We start from the raw sequence: 20,890 nt of genomic DNA, 5'->3' as shown, positions 1-20,890 counted from the left end.
TCTGCGTTTACAGTTCCAAATTCACCATACACTTCCACGATTTTACTTCAACCTTCCCTTTTCCAAATGCTACGCAATCCTTATTTAAAATATATAAATCCACTTTTTACGATACACCTCCCACAGCCACATGCTTCTCCCATAACCACGTGATCTGTTTCCACCCTCTGCCGATCCAAATTCACCATTCACCTCACTATTTTTTTCTACTACCTTTCCATTACCTAATCTGATGAAAACTCTAAAAAAAAAATATATATATATATATATATATATATATATATATATATATATATATATATATATATATATTATAATAATAATAATAATAATAATAATAAAAAAAACGATCTCTTATAATGTTTCATATTCTTTCGCATGTGTGGTTCTCATTACTTTATCATAATACACTACTCATTTTCTATTTCAACACACTGCTCTCAATTCGACCTTTCATTCATACCTTGCCTAAAAAAAAAATTCCAACTGTGACAGCGTTTCTTCTCTCCATTCTCTTAATTCACCTTTATTGCACCCATCAAGAAATGTCCTTAATCGCATTTCTGACCTGAAAATTAAAAAAACCCAGTTTGCTTAGAGTGTTCACTCTCCATCAACCATTCCTTTTTTTCCAACTTCAGTGCCAACTCACCCCTCTCACCCCTCCCTCTCAAAGCAACCATCACACTCTTCTCCCTCCAAGCTTCTCCCTCACCTCTCCCCACCATTCACCCTCTCACTCACCCTTCTCAAAGTATCCCCCCTCACATCCACAAAGCTGCCTCCTTCCACTGCCCTCTCACCTCGATATCTTCACTCCACCTCCTCAAATCCTCAACTGCCTCTGCCCCCTCTCCCGCAACACCACAGAGCCTTTTCTCCTCCTCATCCGGCCCCCCCCCCGAGCTATTCTGCAATCCCCACACTCTTTCAATAACTCTCCCTCCCCCCCACCCCAATTCCTCCCTATTCCAACCCTCCTTCTTCCCACCCAAAGCCTCCACCCTCCCTCTTCATCAACAGTGTGGACCTCAAATATCCAGGACCTTCACTCAAACCTTACAGATCTTTCCATACAGGTTGCCACTGACAAACAAGACAGAATCTGCCTCACAGAAACTTTCCTCCCTCAAGACATCTCTGGCTCCCAAGTATCTCTCCCTGGTTACTCCCTCCTCTGGTATGACAGACCTGAGCCTCGCCCTGGCAGCGGAGTTGCTCTCTTCATCAAAGACTCCATTACTCACTCTCTATGCACTGCCCTCACTCCCCAACACCACCAGGAATACCTCTGGCAAAGGCTTCCCCTCCACTCCCACCTCATGTTTATACGTGCACTGTACTGTCCACCAAACAGTGATGACTCCATTTACACCTCACTGTCTGAAAACATGAACCAACTTCTATCTTCTCATCCAAACTCTCTCTTCCGATGTGTTGACTTCAATTGTCATCATGCCAGTTGGCGAGATGTGGGTACCTCTCTCAACTGTCATGGCACTTCAGCAAAAGACTTCTGCGACTCATCAGGACTGACTCAATCGGTCAACTTCCCGACCCCGATCTCAACCAATGGTACTCCATCTCTTATGGATCTGATTTTGACAAATTTCCCTGAAAATATCTGCTGTTCTTCCTCCGTTCCAATCGGTTCTTCTGACCACGTCCTTGTCAAAGTGGACATCTCTCTGGCTATTATCAGAGATCCACCTCAGCGCCGTCGAGTCTGGAATTAGACTCAGGCCGACTGGCAGGGTCTCCAAGCAGCGATCGAACTTCTACACTTGTCTCCCATCACTACTTTCTCCATAAACTCATCCTGGGAATTCTTTCAAAGAAACTTGCTCTCCCTCATGCACAGATTTATCCCCACTAGTCTTCAGTTGTCATACCCTTCCTCCAACCCATGGTTTACTGAAGCTTGTGGCGTGGCAATTGTCCTGAAACAACTTGCCTTTGCCTCATGGAAAGCAATCCCAACTGAGGGTAATCTCAGTTCCTTCGATAAAGCTCAGGACAAGTGTGTGTGTGTGTGTGTGTGTGTGTGTGTGTGTGTGTGTGTGTGTGTGTGTGTGTGTGTGTGTGTGTGTGTGTGTGTGTGTGTGTGTGTGTGTGTGTGTGTGTGTGTGTGTGTGTGTGTGTGTGTGTGTGTGTGTGTGTGTGTGTGTGTGTGTGTGTGTGTGTGTGTGTGTGTGTGTGTGTGTGTGTGTGTGTGTGTGCCCTCAGGAAAGCCAGAAAACATCTTTCTTTGCTCAAGATTGAACTCTCAAACCTCTTTCCCTCCTACAAATCTGTTTCTGGTAGATGTTCCCCCTCCATCCCCTCACTTGCCTCAAATGGCCGCACTGCTGATACTGCACGTGAAAAGGCTGCATGCCTAAACTCGATGTTTTTCATCGAAATCTTGCGTCCAAAACCCATCGCTTTCTGTACCCACCTTACCCAGTCGCACCCAACTGTCCCTGGACTCTTCTGACAAACTGGAGAGCTTGCTGTCACACCTCGACTCAGATTCTGCAACCGGTCCAGACGGCATCAGCCCACGTGTCCTAAAAACCTGCTCCTCTGCTCTTGATCACCCTCTGTTTTATTCACCCTCTCATTTGCTCAAGATCATCTGCCATCTGCTTGGAAATCAGCAAACATTACGGCCCTGCACAAAAAGGTGTAAACCAAACTCTCTTCCTGTGGTATCGAAGGCCATCTCCACTCATGGGTCACAGACGTCCGCTCCTGTCACAGCCAACGTGTGGCCCTAAATGGAGTTCTTTCATCCCCTCTTCCTGTCCAGGCTGGAGTTCCTCAAGACAGCATTCTGGGCCCTGTTCTTTTTCTGGTTTTCATCAATGATCTCTCCACCTCTCTAGAAGATCCTCGATCTCTTTGCTGATGACTCCACCCTCTGCCGTACCATCTCTCATCCCCCAGACCAGCAAGCAGCAGCTTCTTCGCTCTCTGCAGATCTGGGTAAAATCACAAACTGGTCCAACATGTGGAACATGTCTTTCAATCCGGACAAATCTCACGCAATCACTACGTCTTTCCGAAAAAAATCGTTTGGAACCCCCCCCCCCCCCCCACAATCTATTTTCTCAACAATCCTCTGGAAGAAGTCCTTTCTTTCAAGCATCTGGGTCTTACGATCTGCCATGATCTTTCCTGGGAAAGCCACATTTCCAACCTGGCCTCCAAAGCCAGTCGCCAACTGGGAATCCTCCGCTGTGCAAAGCCCTTCCTCGGCCCCCTGAGCTCCTGACCACATCCAAAGCTTTCGTCCGCAGCCTGATGGAGTACTGCACTCCCCTCTGGGCTGGTGCTCCTGCCTCTCACCTTTCTCGGCTTCACGCTGTGGAAACCAAGGCATTTCGGATCAATGGTATCTCCCACTATGAGGATGAGCGTTTGGGCCTCTCACTCCCTCAGCACAGGCAGGTCGGTGGTCTTTGTCTGCTACAATCTCCTCTCCGGTCTCGCCCCTTCCCCCCTGCTCTGTCTGCGATTTGTCCCCACCATATTTCCGCAGGGCGCTCAAGGTCCGCCAACAACCCCCTTCTAGTAAAACGACCAAAATCACAAATCCCTGCTCACCTTAACTCTTTCATTCCTCTTTTTCCCCTACCTTTGGAATAAACTCCCTCACTCTGTTCAATCGCATTTTTCCCTGCAGGCCTTCAAAACAGCTGTTCATCACCACCCCTCTTATTGTCCCCCATCCAAATCCTCGATCTTTTCTACCCCCGTTAATCCACCCCAAACCCTTCTTCTTCTTTCGGCTGCTCCTGTTAGGGGTCGCCACAGCAGATCAACCGTCTCCATTTCGCTCTATCCTCCACATCTTCCATTGACACTCCAACCACCTGCATGTCTGCCCTCACTGCATCCATAAACCTCTTCTTTGGCCTTCCTCTTCTCCTCCTACCTGGCGGCTCCATCCTCGGCATCCTTCTCCCGATATACTCCACTTCCCTCCTGTGCACATGTCCAAACCATCTCAATCTCGCCTCTCTCACTTTGTCTCCAAACCGTCCGACCTGCGCAGTCCCTCTAATATAATCATTCCTTATCCTGTCCATCCTCGTCACTCCCAACGAGAATCGCAGCATCTTTAACACTGCCACCTCCAGCTCTGCTTGCTGTCTTTTTGTCAGCGCCACCATCTCCAAACCATACAACATAGCTGGTCTCACTACCGTCTTATATACTTTCTCCTTAACTCTTGCAGCTACCCTTCTGTCACAAATCACTCCTGCAACTCTTCTCCACCCACTCCATCCTGCCTGCACTCTCTTTTTCACTTCTCCCACACTCTCCGTTACTTTGGACAGTTTATCCCAAGTATTTAAACCCATCCACCTTCCCCACCTCAACTCCTTGTAACCGCACCATACTACCACCCTCCCTCTCATTTTCGCACATGTACTCCGTCTTACTCCTACTGATTATCATTCCCCTTCTCTCCAGTGTGTACCTCCACCTCTCAAGGCTCACCTCAGCCTGCTTCCTACTCTCCCTAAAGATCATGATGTCATCCGCGAACATCATAGTCCATGGAGACTCCTGTCTGATCTCGTCCGTCAACCTGTCGATCACCATTGCAAACAGGAAAGGGCTCAGAGTCCATCCTTGGTGCAATCCCACTTTTACCTTAAACCGGTCCATCATTCCTACTGCACACCTCACCGCTGTCACACTGTCCTCATACATATCCTGCACCATCCTCACATATTTCTCCATCACTCCCAACTTCCTCATGCAATGCCACAACTACTCTCTTGGAACCCAATCAATAAGCTTTCTCTAAATCCACAAACACACAATGAAACTCCTTCTGGCCTTCGCTATACTTCTCCATCAACATTCTCAAAGCAAACATCGCATCAGTGGTGCTCTTTCCTGGCATAAACCCATATTGCTGCTCACAGATCATTACCTCTCCTCTCAACCTAGCTTCCACTACTCTTTCCCACAACTTCATGGTGTGGCTTAACAACTTTATCCCTCTGTAATTTCCACAGCAATCCACCCGAAACCCACCTCCTTCAAATTCCCTGCAAACCCCTGTAGTGTCCATTTTGGATACCCCGTGTTCCCTGCCCCATTCCTCTCCCTTCCACAGATCTCCTAATGTCTCTGTTCCCCACTCCTGCCCCTCTTGTCTCATGCCCCCCCTTGTCTCATGCCCCCACCCCCTTGCTGTGCGTCATGGGTTCGCTCTCATATGAGCCTTGACAAGGTATACAAAAATATTATATATAATATAATATTATCTCATAATGTATATGTAATATATAATAATATATCATATAATATAATATATCATATTCCATATATATGATGCATATCATCAAATTTGTCAGTTTCTTGAATAATAAAACTATTCAACGTTCTTTTTGGGAGATCCATTTTCGACACCTTGCATATAGATTGTTCGAATTGCAAGCTACTGACATGCATACACAAGAATTATTGTTTGCGTATTTCTTTGAACGTTTTTCAACAATGACATCGATCGTAGCACACAAGTTTCTAATTTCATTCACTCGATCTTCAATAGTATGTGGTCTTGTGATACAAACCACTGATTGCAGGTGTGCCCAAAGAAAAAAAAAATCAAGTGGGGGTAATACATGGTCTACGTGGGGGCCATCCAATCGGTCCATGACATCCTATCCACCCTTCAAAAGGGTATCGTCTCAAAATAAAAAATAATTCAAATGTATTGCCGATGATTCCATACTTTTGAAACGCTGTACATTACATTATTCTCTATTACTCATTCTCTTGGTCCAACTTTTATTAAACTTGTCTTCAGTAGAATTTTTTCTTTTCTTTAAGTTTACAATTGCCCAAGAACGAATGTTGGATGAAATATCATCGCTAAACATACAACGTAAATGCCCGAACTGTAACATTTGTAAGTGAAACAGAAGTATAAACGTAATAACATCGTCTTTGCAATGACTGATTAAAAAGGAGTTTGGAAAAATGTGTATAAATGGAGCGGGGTTTCTAAAAACGAGTATTTTCAAATTATTATTATTTAAATTTGAGTTAAATTTATTATTATTATTATTTTTTTTTTTTATAGACCAAGAAAATTCATTGCGTCTAACACCAACTATTATCAGTCAAAAGAGTGAGTTCCAATAATAGATACAGATATATTAATGATCAAAAATTGAAATAGAATATTACATAACCTGCACCAATTGAGAAGATATGTCAGAATTATCTCGATTAGGAAAAAATATAAAAAAAATAAAAAAAGAAGCAGAGATCACTTCCTTCTCATACCTGCAAATTCATTGAAGTGGTTCCCAATGTCATAAGCCTGGTAGTTGTAACCAGAGTATTCGTAGTCTATGAACTTCAACTCATCTGCAGAGCAAAGTAAGGCAGGCACAATCAGTTCACAATGATAATCAAGATTGCTGGAAACAGTTGGGGGGGGGGGGGAGAATAAGTTGGAACAGGGCTGGAGGGAAGGGGTTGGTAAAGGGGTAAAAAGCAAAAGATTTTTTTTTTTTTCGGAAGTGTTCACCAATGTCTTCGTTGAAAATGACATTTTTGACGAGCAGGTCATTGTGACAAAGAACAATAGGAGAGCCCAGGCCGGAGAGATGTTCATGGAGTTCATCCATTTCCCTCTGCAGTTCTGCCCTGCTAGGAATCTCACGTTCAAACCTGCAACAAAGTTCAATTTCCAACATTCGGTGATCGGCAGCATAGTATCCAGCATGATACACGAATCCATGAACACATTCAGTCCCCTCTCCTTCGCAAATAAAATGTCACAAGACCACAAAGTTATTTTCTTGATCGATCCACACTGGCAGTCGAGTGAAATTCAAACTTGGGTTTATTAGCCTCCATTGGACTTTGTCCGAAACGATGGCTTATGGATTTGGTCTCCATTTTCATGGCCGAGCATGTGTGGGTGTGCGTGCATGCATGCATGCATGCATGCATGCGTCTGCAACCATATCTCGGATATGTATGGACGAATTTTATTCGTACTTGGCACAAAAGACAACACATCATGGGATACATAAACACATCTTTTCTTTTTTTAAACATGCGATCCAAGATCGCCGACTGGCGGCCATTATAGTCATCTATCTATAATTCCAGCAATGTGTGTCTGTGTGTCTGTGTGTCTGTGTGTCTGTGTGTCTGTGTGTCTGTGTGTCTGTGTGTCTGTGTGTGTGTGTCTGTGTGTGTGTGTCTGTGTGTGTGTGTGTGTGACCGCTGTTTCTCGACAACCGCTGGTCTGATCTAATTGAAACTTGCCAGATATATTGCTGGGGACCTGAGGATGTGCCTTTCCAAGGTTTAATATTAATCGGACAAGTGCTTCCCAAGTTATAGCCATTTATTTACCAACCAATGACAGGAAGCGTTGCTGCGTAGCGTGGTCGATGGGGAAGAGAAACTCAGCCGCGTTCGCCATTACGGGTTTTTCTCTCTTCTCTTCTCTTCGTGTTTTTCCTTGCGAAAAGGCAAAATACGTTGGCGCTAATTGAATAATTGGCCATTAAAAGCCTCCGTATTCTTGCCCTGGACGAGGAAACAAAGAAGAAGTGCTGTTTCCTCAGCGATGTTGTTTATGAAGAGGTGCTAACGAGATAAAGGTGTGTACAATGTACATGGAGACGACTTTTATTATTATTTATTTATTGAAGAAAAATTGTTCCGAAAATAATTGATCAAAAAACGTGCACAACTTATTTTTGTTTCCAATTGTCAAAACGCTGTGGCCTTTGGAAGTTTTAAGGAATTCAGCTCTGCTGAACATGCTTGCCAACGAAATAAATCTCAATTTGGTGGTAAAAACGATTGACAACGACGGGTTTCCTTACTCATTGCTCATTGCTCTGCAGTCTGCATTCAACCCCTTCATTTGTCATCTCATTGACCTCATTTCATCTATCTATAATTCCAGCAATGTGTGCGCGGGTGTGTGTGCGGGTGTGTGTGTGCCGGTGTGTGTGTGCCGGTGTGTGTGTGCCGGTGTGTGTGTGCCGGTGTGTGTGTGCCGGTGTGTGTGTGCCGGTGTGTGTGTGCCGGTGTGTGTGTGCCGGTGTGTGTGTGTGCCTGTGACCGCTGTTTCCCGACAACCACTGGTCTGATCTAATTGAAACTTGCCAGCTATATTGCTGGGGACCTGTGTCTTTTCAGGATTTGATATTAATCGGACAAGTGATTCCCAAGTTATGGCCATTTATTTACCAACCAATGACAGGACACGTGCTGCGTAGGCGTGGCCGATGCGCCATTTAGTTACCAATCACAGGACACATTGTTGCGTGGGCATAGCTGCATAGGCCGGTGCACGGTCGGTCGACGATGACGTCACGTGCCATGCTGGTTACGATGGGGATCGATCGGTGCCTTAGTTACCGTGGGGTACGAGTGCCAATGGTAAATGGCAGCGAATGTCATGGCAAGCAAAGACAGGGAGGTAAACTTGATTTTAATTAACTCTGTGTGTAAGTATCACAGCAGTTGTTACTTCAATGCATGCAAGCGATAATTCGTGGAATGATGTGAACATTTCGTACGGGCACGCACTACTTTTGGATAGTGATGACACTGTATTCCAATAATTTCTCGATTTCTTATCCGCATTTATAGATAAACACAATGCCCCAATCCAGTCGTCGTTTATGAGAGCGAAGGAATGGCATGTGAAGTTGTTTGAAAGCTTTTTTTTGCATGTACGGCCACACACATATGGGCACGTGAAAGCGAAGGAACGGCTTGTGTGGTTGTTGTTTCTGGCACGCGGTTTGAGTTTTTTTGCAGGGGGGGGGGGGGAGGTTTGCACGTACGGCCACGCATCTACGGGCATGCACTAGTTAAAAAAAAAACACCCAGTGTCGAACACGTCCTCAAGCATTTCTCGGATATGCATTCACTGATCTTGTTCAAACTTGGCACACAGATCATGAATGATGGCTTACATATGCACGTCATGTTTTTTTTGAGATCAGAGCCAAGATGGCCGACTGGGAGAGGGGAGGGGCTGCGAGACGCACGGTGGGGAGAGGGGGAGCGGGAGTGGGACACATGGCGGGGAGAGGGGGGTGGGGAGCGGGACGCATGGCAGGGACAGGGGAGGGGGAGTGGGACGTGCGGCGGGGAGTCTTACGCATGAGGGGTACAGACACGAAAATGGTTGGGTGATGGCACTCAGTATCGACTGGACCATGATCCCGATTTCTGACATATGAAGACAGACTTTATGATTCGGTTGAAATGAAGGGTCTGAATACAGAGGGAAATCATACTGAGTTCAGACTGATGGTCATTTAGTGGGGCAACTTAGCTAAAGATAGCATAACAATTGTGCATTTTGTGAGGAAAGCACCAAATTTGGCACACTAGTAGCCTATCATATTATGAACAGATTTGGATATTGGGCCATCTCAAATTCAGCTGCTGATGGCTGTGGCTGCCATTTTCCACTGCCATCAAAAATTTTGAGATGGCCCAATATCCAAATCTGTATCCAAGATGGCCCAATATCCAAGAGAGATAAATGAAGAAAGTTAAGAATGCCACAGCGGTTTGGGATGAGGATCCTAAAGTCACACAAGCCTGGACACGATGTGAAAACCTCCATCATTTGGGGAGAGGCAGTGAAGCAGATTCATCGACTTAGTCTTGCCAGTGTACATGGAGACACAGAAAGCGGCTGTTTTAGTCATCAGGTCGGTCTCAGCCTCACAAGAAGCAAAAGGACGTGCCGTGTGGCGTGCCATTAATGTTCTCATTGGCCGAAGGAGTTAATGCACTTAACCTAGCTGGATACAAAGACGACCTTTTGTGGAATTGTAAATGCACCGCAACCTCCTGAGATACATTTCATGCTCCCTGAAGACATCAGACTTCCATCTCCTACTGACTTCAATCACACTGCACACTTGAAGTGCTGAAGATCACTCTTGATAGCCCAGGTGAGCAAGCAACTAACCAAGATGACATTCCAGTTGAAGTCTTTCAAATTCCTTTGGTTTCTGGAAGAATGTGTCAAATCATGAACAATGTTTTGAAAAGAATGGATCCCCAAATGAGTGAAGAACAGCACAAATTGCGAGAATCCCAAGGAAACCAGGTGTGACAAAGGAGGAGGAGCAACGTGGGATATCCCTGATGATGTGCAGCAAAACAATGCAATAAAGTGCTGCTGAAATGCACAGCCAGTGCTAAACCTGTATATGAAACCTGGGCAGAATGGATTCTGACCCTGCAGAGGAACAGTGTGGCACATCTTGGCATTGTGCAGTTGGAGAAGTACGATACCAGACTGATTTAATGGTGAATTTTGTTGATTTCTACAAAGCTTTCAAGTGTCAAGAGCATGCATTGCAAAGATCCTAAATTTGTATAAGGTTCCTCAAGCTCTCAATGGCTTCACTCCTTTGAATCACAACACGGAGGCCATTGTCATAACACAGATGAGCTATTGGAGATGTTTGACACAACATCCAGGGTACTTCAGGGAGATACTTTGACTCCTTTTCCGTTTGGCCTTCTCCTTGGTTAGGTGCTTCGCACTGCCATCCCAACTGAGGATGATGATTTTCAGCTGTGCAAAAGATTGAGTAGACACCACCCAGAGCAGATATCATCAGTTCTTGGATATGTGGACGACTTCGCCATTCTTTCATCCTCAGCTGCTGGTAGGAAACGCATGTTCACCAACCTGGTGCAAGCAGCAGTCAAAATCGGACTGCACATAAACACCACCAAGATGGAGGGACTAACAATCCCATTGGACCTGCATGTAGAAATCACCTATAGCAATGAAACTTGAGTGCGAGCACACTGCCATGCTGCAAGCAGTTTGCTTACTTGGGTGGCTCCATTCCTAATCCACATGACGACTTCCGGCAACATCACGTACTGACTTTGTTGGCGTTGCGGCATTTAAATCCAGTATTGGACACTGCTGCTCTGCCTGACCAGATTAGAAGCAAGATATTTCATGCCACTGCAGAAACAGTATTGTTATATAATGCAGACACTTCAATGTTGACTGAGAGCTGTCAGCAGGAAATTGATGCCAGACACTCACTCCTTCTTGGAGCGGCTTTCAGGATATATTGGCTGACACAGATCACGATTGAGGAGCTTTACGAGTATGCCACACTCAAACCACCAAGCCAAGTGTTGCAAGCACAAAGACTGCAACTAGCTGGACATATTTGATCTGAAGGGTATTGCATTCAATCAATCCGAAAGGTGTCGACCTTGTGTCCCACAGAGCGGTTACGTTCATGGTCAAGAATGCATCAGGACTTATCTTGATCGGCTCTTGTTGGATTATGATGCCGCAATCAGTGTATTCAATGTTTCCGATCAATGTTTCAATGTTTTCAATCCGATCAGTACATGTACTTGTATGTTGTAGTTTCACGTGTATGTTGTCCTTGTACCTACGTCCTATACTTTTTTTTTTTTTTTTTTTTTGTATACCTTGGTCGAGGCTCGTATGAGAGCTAACACACAACTCACAGCAAGGAGGCATGAGACAAGAGGGGCGGGAGTGGAAGGGACAAAACATTGGGGAACAGACACAGGTGAACTGTGGAAGGGAGAGGGATGGGGATGGGACGGGGAACATGGCGAGGGGAAGATGGACATTAAGGGGACTTTCAGGAAGGAAAGCAGGAGAATTGAAGGAAGTGGGCTTGGGTGGATTATCGGGGGTAGAAAAGATCGAGGATTTGGATGGGGGAAGATAAGAGGTGGTGGTGAACAGCTGTTTTGAAAGCCTGGAGGGAAGAATGGGAAAGAATAGAGTGAGGAAGTTTATTCCAAAGGCGGGAAAAAAGAGGAATGAAAGAGTGAAGATGAGCAGTGATTCGTGATTTTGGTAGTTTTACCAGAAGGGGGTTGTTGGCGGACCTTGAGCGCCCTGTGGAACTGTGGTTGGGACAAATCACAGAGAGAGCAGGGGGAGCAAGGCTGGAGAGGAGTCGGTAGAAGACAGAAAGACCACCGACCAACCTGCGGTGATTGAGTGAGAGGCCCAAAGACTCAGCTTCATTGCGGGAGATGCCAATGATCTTAAAAGCCCTGGTTTCGACAGCGTGAAGTCGAGAAAGGTGGGAGGCAGGAGCACCAGCCCAGAGGGGAGAGCAGTACTCCATCAGGCTACGGACAAAAGCTTTGTAAGTGGTCAGGAGCTCAAGAGGGCCAAGGAAGGACTTTGCACGACGGAGGATTCCCAGTCGGCGACTGGCTTTTGAGGCAAGGTTGGAAATGTGACTTTCCCAGGAAAGGTCATGGCAGATAGTGAGACCCAGAAGCTTGAAAGAAAAGACTTCTTCCAGAGGATTGTTGAGAAAGTGGATGGGGGGTTTTGTAAACGGTCCTTTCGAAGAGACATAGTGAGAGTGTGAGATTTGTCTGGATTGAAAGACATGTTCCACGTGTTGGACCAGTTTGTGATTTTATCCAGATCTGCAGTGAGCGAAGAAGCTGCTGCTTGCCGGTCTGAGGGATGACAGATGGTACGGCAGAGGGTGGAGTCATCGGCAAAGAGAAATAGAGGATTTTCCAGAGAGTCCGAGAGATCATTGATGAAAACCAGAAAAAGAACAGGGCCCAGAACGCTACCTTGAGGAACTCCAGCCTGCACAGGAAGAGGGGATGAAAGAACTCCATTTAGGGCCACACGTTGACTGCGACAGGAGAGGAAGTCTGCGAGCCATGAGTGGAGATGGCCTTGAATACCATGGGAAGAGAGTTTGGTGAGTAGGGCAGGGTGCCAGACTGTGTCAAAAGCACGTGATATGTCCAGGGATACGGCTCGGATTTCCTGTCTGGCATTGAGGACCTCCATCCATTGATGGGAGAGCAGTAGCAGCATATCTAGGGTAGAGTGACCTGGTCTGAAACCAAATTGATGATTGGAAATCAAGCCATTGGAGAAGAGGAAGGATTTCATGTCTGAAGCGATGATGGATTCCATAACCTTGCTGATGATTGGGAGAAGGCTGATTGGTCTATAGTTACAGGGATCTGTTTTTGCACCTTTTTATGCAGGGCAGTGATGTTAGCAGATTTCCAAGCAGATGGCAGATGACCTTGGGAAAATGAGAGGGTGAATAGAACAGAGAGAGGGTGAGCAAGAGCAGAAGAGCAGGCTTTGAGGACACGTGGGCTGATGCCGTCTGGACCGGTTGCAGAATCTGACTCGAGGTTTGAAAGCAAGCTCTCCACCTTGTCAGGAGAAAAGGATACAGAGTCCAGGGACAGTTGGGTGCGACTGGGTAAAGTGGGTAGAGATAGTGATGGGTTTGGGACACAAGATTTAGCTGCAAACACCGAGTTTAGACATTCAGCTTTATCACGTGTGGAATCAGCAGTGCGGCCATTTGAGGTAAGGGAGGGGATGGAGGGGGAACATACACCAGAAACAGATTTGATTAAACGCCACCAGGATTTTGAGGAGGGAGAGAGGTTTGAGAGTTCAGACTTGAGATGAGAAAGATGTTGTTTTCTGGCTCTCCTGAGGGCAGCTACACACTTGTTCCGAGCTTTGTGGAAAGAACTGAGATTGCCCTCAGTTGGGTTTGCTTTCCATGAGGCAAAGGCAAGTTGTTTCAGGACAACTGCCTCGCCACAAGCTTCAGTAAACCAAGGGCGGGAGGAAGGGTAAGACAACTGAACACGAGAGGGGATAAATCTGTGCATGAGGGAGAGCAAGTTTCTTTGAAAGAATTCCCAGGATGAGTTGATGTTTGAGAAAGTAGTGATAGGAGACCAGTCTGTAAGTTTGATGGCTGCTCGGAGACCCTGCCAGTCGGCTTGAGTGAAATGCCAGACTCGACGGCGGTGAGGTGGTTCTCTGATAACAGCCAGAGAGATGTCCACTTTAACAAGGACGTGGTCAGAAGAACCAATTGGAGCGAAGGAAGAGCAGCAGATATTGTCAGGGAAATTTGTCAAAATCAGATCCAGAAGAGATGGAGTACCATTGGTTGAGATCCGGGTCGGGAAGTTGACCGATTGAGTCAGTCCCAATGAGTCACAGAAAGCTTTTGCTGATGTCCCATGGCAGGTGAGAGAGGTACCCACACCTAGCCAACTGGCGTGATGACAATTGAAGTCGCCACATAAGAGGAAGAGAGAGTTTGGATGAGAAGATAGAAGATGGTCCATGTTTTCGGAGAGTGAGGTGTAGATGGAGTCATCACTGTTCGGTGGACGGTACAGTACACATATAAACATGAGGTGGGAGTGGAGGGGAAGCCGAAGCCAGAGGTATTCCTGGGGGTGTGGGGGAGTGAGAGCAGTGCAGGGAGAGTGAGGAATAGAGTCTTTGATGAAGAGAGCAACACCTCCACCAGGACGAGGCTCAGGTCTGTCATACCGTAAGAGGGAGTAACCAGGGAGAGATACTTGGGAGTCAGACACGTCTTGGGAGAGGAAAGTTTCTGTTACTTGCAGTGTATATACACATAACACAGTAGTATATGTATAGCTTATATATCCAAGCATAATGACGTCTCCCAGTGTTCTTATCATCGACAAAGTAAATGCACAAGGTCATCCCCCGGACTTGTTGAAAGAGTTCAAGGTTGATGGGAGAGCAAACAGAGGGAGAGAGGCCAACACACAGAGAGTTGGGCAATGCACACGGACAGACAGGCAGGACAACCTCAAGAGATACAGACAGCAACTATGGAGCAACTTCGAGGATGAATGGTAAAAGAAAAAGTTAAGACATGCAAGTCAACAAAGTAAAGTCAGACAGGAGAACATTCCCAGGATAATATTAGTTATATAAGTTAGTATTTTATTTAATGGTTGAAACACGTAGTTAAACATTAAAAAAATTTCTGAAAATGATTTTAGCGGGGTTTTTTACCACATATAATCATGGACATATATTAGTGGAGAATGGACAAATTAACAAAGTAAATTGGATTTAAACCTGGGATCCCAGCATCGTGAGCAACGTGGGTAGATGGCAATGCCACACCCCCACGGCCAACTAAAAGTGATGAAAGCCAGTGTAAATCCGAAATGAGGCTCCATCTCGATTTTAACAAAATCCCAAATTAAGTACTGCTCCTTCAAGATGATGCAAAACGAAATTATCGTTTTAAAAAAAAAAAAAAAACCCCCAAAAAACTGAGTCACAGGAACATTAAAAGCACTGTAAATAAGTACAGCATTTACAGTTCAGCACTTCAATTTAAACTGAATAATGATTTTAATAACCGTTTAAAAAAGTTGTTTTTTTTAATGCAGAAGTTTAGTGCTATTTAAGTAAACCAGAAGCAGTCCCACATACAACCCGAATACCACAGTGCCGAATCGCTTTAAAATTTGTCCCTCAACCCCACTGCTTTGCATTTTCCCCCTCTCCTGCTGTTAGTTTTGTTCTGTTGCATCCTGATCCGTTCCATGTTCTCACTCCTCCATGAGCCTCGACTCTGTATAGAAAAAAAGCATTACTTTAATGGAACTCTATCTTAAGATTTGTAAGGTTCTCTTCCCCAGCATTTCTGCCATTGTGAGGCAACACCACCATCGCCTGGCTGGTCATTTAATGCACCATGAACAACCAGCAAAATAAGTCCAACTCTGGAGGCTCAAGGAACCTGAGAGAAGGGGTCATCCTCTCACACTCCTTCGTGACATCGAGAACGACAAGCCTGAGTGGTGTCAATTTAGTCAACGCATCAGTTGCCTGCAAAAGTAATGACCCCCTCCAAAGTTTTCAAATTTTGATGCCACCTGAGCTCATTTCATGATGCTTTCTAATCAAACTTAATGTATAGATTCTTCACAAACGACTTCAAAGTGATGAAGATTTTAACAACTGCCCATCAAATGTGAAAAAGTAAGATTAACAGAGAAAATCTGATTATTCTCAGTTACACAAGTATTCAAACCCTTTTTCTAAATCACTTCAAGAGCAAATTATTTGTTTTAAAGGTTACAAAATAAGTATAATGGGTTGGACCTGTATGTCATCAGTAGTTTAACTTAAGAATTAAGCTCCCTCAATTAAATAAGGAGTTTTAAGGTACAACTGACTTGGTCAACCATCAAAGCAAACATGAAGACCAAGGAGCTATCCAAAGAAGTCAGACACAGTGGTGGAGAAGCACCATTCAGGAGAGGGTTATAAGAATATTTCAGTCACTCATCCCTTTGAGTACGGTGAAATCCATCATTAAAACGTGGAAGACGTATCATACCATCCAGACTCTACCCAGACCAGATCACTCATCCAAACTCAGCAGCCGGGCAAGCAGGAAACTGGTTTGGGATGCCACTATAAATCCAACAACGACTTTGGAATATCTGCGAGGCTCTATGTCCGAGATGCGGGTCAGTGTGCAATCAACAATATTCCGTTCCTTCACAAAGCTTGCCTGCATGAATCGGTTGCAAGAAAGAAGCCATTAATGAAAAAGACGCATCTAAAAGCTCGTATGGAGTTTGTGAAAAAGCATCTTAATGATACTGCAGGCATGTGGAGAAACGTTTTGTGGTCAGATGAGAAAAAAAAATTGAACTTTTTGGTCTAAATTCAAAGTGTTACGTCTGATGCAAGCCTAACAGTGCACATCACCAAAAGAACACCATTCCTACTGTTAAGCATGATGGTGGCAGCATCATGTTATGGAGCTGCCATTAATCAGCAGGGATCAGCAAGCTTGTCAGGATATAAGGGACAATGGACAGTGCAAAGTACAGGAGAATCCTTGATAATGAAAACCTGCTCGAGTCAGCCATGAATCTGAAACTGGGTAGATTCATATTTCAGCAAGTCAATGATCTGAAATACAAAACTAAAACCATACTGGAGTGGCTGGATAAGAAGAAAATAAACATTTTTGAGTGGCCCAAAGTCTTGACCTGAACCCAATTGAACATTTATGATGAGACTTGAAGATTACAGTTCATCGACGATCCCCATCAAACTTGGCAGAGCAAGAGCAATTTTCACATGAAGAATGGGCAAATATTTCACCATCTCACTGTATAAAGCTGGAAAAGACAGAGCAAGACCACACAGACTCATAGCAGTCATTGCTGCTCAGGTGTTTCCACCAAGTACTGAGCTCAAGGGCTGAATACTTTTACAACCAGTGAATTTTGATTTGTACATGTTTTTGCAGGTATTCCTGACATGTAACCTCCTTCAACTACAACAGCGTTTAGTTTGATCTCCTCAGTTTAACTGGTAACTCTTACAATAATTCACAGACTGGTGTTTGTTTGTGTGTTCGTTTGTTGGGTTATTCTTCAAGTTCTGGGCCAATTATGCAGACTTGCTAAAGAGAATCAGTATAACCCCAATTAGTGTGTAGGGATGTTTTTATCTTTGCCGGTGGTTTGGGGGGGGGATGAGTGGGGGGAGGCGAGGGGATGAATGTAAATATGTATCGTGTAGCGCCGCCTCCAGGTGGGGGAGGGTCTTACAAGTCTCCACCATTTTTAGAGTACAGTGTTCCTATCCCCACATTTTCCAGTGTTGAGGGGTTTTCAATTACGGTATCAGCAGTAGCTAAGTTTTTGCTTCATGCACATAACCTGAATTATTTATTTTTTCTATACACCGCCCAAATAAATGTATACGTCAGAAGAACGTGTTGCATGTTTGCAACAAGATCACCCATCAGACTGGTAATCTGCGAGTTCATCTTAATGTGGCATTATTACCTCTGCCACCAAAGGTGAAGGAGGTTATGTTTTCACCACTTTGTCTGTTTGTTTGTTTGTGTACAGGATATCTCAAAGTTGGTGATGGATCCAGATGAAATTTCGTGGACGGGTTCGGTGTGTGACAAGGACGAACTGATTAGATTTTGGTGAAGATCCAGATCTGGATCTGACTACTAGAATTTTTCAAGTAATTCTTCACCATTGAGATACAGGGCGAAAAATGATACATAGCAGGATATCTCAAAAAGTTGTGGACAGATTCGGATGAAACTTGATAGATAGGGTGTGTGACAAAGAAGAATTTATTCAATTTTGGTGAAGATCCGAATCCGGATATGATAATTTTTTAAAGCAATTCTTCACCATTGAGAGATACGACTAAACTAATACATGGCATGCCATCTCAAAAAGTTGACCGATTTTTATGAAACTTGGACAGGTTGGGTGTGTGGCAAGGACAAATTGATTCCATTTTGGTGAACATTCGAATCCAGATCTGGATACGAGAATTATATAATTTTTTTTAAAAAGCGATTCTTCACCATTGAGAGATGGGGTCAAAAATGAAATTGTACTGTATGGCATGACAATTTCAAAAATGTAATGGGCCCAATATGTTCTCGTGGATCAGGCATTATGTGGCGGAGGTATGCACTCTATCTAGGGTCCTTCTAGTTGGAAGGAGGTGAATACTATTGCATGCCACTGCATGTCCAATCAAGAACACTGGAAAAATCTCGTCACCACATTAAATGGATATCATAAGAGGAGGAGAAATGGTAAATATTTTTAAATTACATGTAAATTGCCTTTGAAATGTTTTGTTGAACACTTAATATTTTATTGAATGTCAAGTACTGGCAGACGTTAAATATCCATCCATGTCTTTTGCAACAGACTATCATATTCTGACTTCCTGGGTAAGTTCCAAAACCCTGCCAAATTACCACTGGGAAAGGCAATGGCAAACAACCCAGTGTGTTACTTGCTTCAAATTACCCAGTAAACTAAAGAGAGCTCGCTTCAGCAGCGTTGATGCTCAGTAAAGACTATGAACATCGGATTGGACTAGATACACCTTTTGTTTGCTTCATCTGATTATTGCAAAGCAATTCCAAATGCAACCAAAGAAACATTTTATCTTTTTTTCAGGAAACTCAAAACTCATAATTATTGAGTGACAGAATTTAAGCACTTTGTTGCAATTTTGCTTCAGCAAATAACCCGAAAATGCAAACATGAAGACAGCGAGACACTAGAGCGATTCATTCATGCGAATGGAAGGCTACTTCAGGTCCGTATAGCTTGGGTGTCACCCAAGAGTCGATTCACAATCAAGTATATGTTGTATGGGATTAGCTCGTGTGTGAATGCCTTCTTTTTCCTACCACCCCATGATCAGCAGGCTGGCACGATGGCAGAGACAAACACTCTCTCCTCCAACCTGTCGAGCCTGGGGTCAAATCCTGACCCAGCTATAAACTGTCATCCCGGTGTTTGACAGGCAGGATGGTTCATCAATGTGCATTCTCCGTCCCTCAGATGGACGTTAAACTGGGCATCCGTCTGCCGATTTCGCAGAGTTGTCTGCTCAAAAAGGAAGCACAATCTATATTAAAATTTTAAACACCAGCACATCAAAAATGCAGGACATTAATGCCTTCAAAATTCACCTGAAAAGCCTGAGGCAGACATTCCCATCATATGAGTGTAAGCTCGTATCACCAGCAGACGTTTGATCACGATAGGATGGTATGTTCATTTAAATAATGGGAGTATTTAATACTATTCCACAAAAAGGAGTGGGTGGGGGCACTTGTTTTAATTACCAGGCACACTGAAATATCTTTAAAACTCCGCAAAAGTTGCACAATAAAACGAGAAAAGCACCCGAGAGAGAGCATACCTCTGCCAGGCTGAACGGTTTACGTTTTGTATCCCACAGATAGGTTGGATCTGCAAACGGACCTGAACCAAAATGTAATCAACTTGTTTTTTTCACCTACCCAACACTCATCCACCAAGTTTTGCCATAACCCGTTCACACCGTTTTGAAATATCGTGCCATTTCTCGTTTTCGGCCCGATCTCTCAATGGTGACGAATAATTAAGAAACCTCGGATCCAGATCCTCACCAACATCAAATCAATTCATCCTCGTCACACACCCAATCTGTCCACCAAGTTTCGTCCAAATAAGTCCTTAAACTTTTGAGATATGCTGCTCACAAGCAGACAGACAGCGGTAAAAACATAACCTTTGTTGGTGGAGGTAATCATTAAAACAAAGGAAGATTTGGAACAATGTGCAAACAGTACATTAAAAAACCCAAAAAAAACAAAACTGATTGCGATTTCATCTGTTCAGCAAGGGAACAAGTGTTTACCGAACAAGCAAGGTCATTACCCACATATCCACATCAGCAAAATGGGGAGGGAGGAAGCTGGCATGAAACTAGTACATTTTACCCATAAAATAGTCTAATAAAAACCACATTCAATGAACAAAATTTACAATACGTTAATTGTTTCGTGGGACGGAGAGGAAAATAAAGTTCACGGATTTAGAAAGAAATAGCTGATACGACAATACCTAACCAGCTCGGTTTGATTGCAGTTACAAAATACCGACAATACGAGTGTTAAATCACTGTTTGCTTTGGAACACTTAAACCCATTAAACTGGAAAAATCTGGAAACAACAATGCTTCTCAGTGAAAACAGAAAAAAGGCATTACAATTATAGACTCCACAAGGGACTAGGCAAGCACAATTATCAGGTAAGATAGTGCTGGTGTGGAAGAGGGGGGGGAGGGCTGAGAGGGGAAGAAGTTGGTCACATGATGCGATACTTGTGGAACTAAAGTATTTTCATAAAAATGTGTAATCCAAATTCCTCACACTTTCATCAAATTACTTTATTTAACATTAAACTACAAGGTTTGTTGCAAAGATCTCACAGCATATGATCTCAGCATGTTTTGGTTTTTTTCGGGGTGGTGGGCGGGGGGGCATTGTACACTAAATTGAAGCACGTGGAAGAGCAAGTTGAAAAGGGCTGGAGTGACAGTGTTGCCACAGTTGGATACAAGCAAGGAAATGTGGAGGGAAGGAGAGAGAAGGAGAGAGAGAGAGAGAGAGAGAGAGAGAGAGAGAGAGAGAGAGAGAGAGAGAGAGAGAGAGAGAGAGAG

At 44.3% G+C, this 20,890-nt stretch overlaps 1 protein-coding gene across 6 annotated transcripts in view; it reads right to left on the bottom strand.

Annotated features, from left to right (window-relative positions):
* LOC147029729 (ethanolamine kinase 1-like) overlaps nucleotides 1-20,890 on the bottom strand; it is a 103,458-nt gene that overhangs the window by 24,321 nt on the left and 58,247 nt on the right. For all 6 annotated transcript variants that reach the window (XM_085873001.1, XM_085873000.1, XM_085873003.1 and 3 more), the window contains 2 exons: nucleotides 6,542-6,684; nucleotides 6,295-6,378 (listed from right to left, as the gene is read on the bottom strand). In XM_085873001.1, coding sequence (XP_085729127.1) covers nucleotides 6,295-6,378; nucleotides 6,542-6,684 — 227 coding nt within the window. The remainder of the gene's footprint in view (nucleotides 1-6,294; nucleotides 6,379-6,541; nucleotides 6,685-20,890) is intronic.

This window comes from Eptatretus burgeri, chromosome 3, assembly GCF_056783735.1.
Source record: "Eptatretus burgeri isolate ZD-2024b chromosome 3, Ebu_testis_v1, whole genome shotgun sequence".
NCBI lineage: Eukaryota > Metazoa > Chordata > Myxini > Myxiniformes > Myxinidae > Eptatretus > Eptatretus burgeri.
This window is presented reverse-complemented; position numbering and strand designations above follow the sequence as displayed.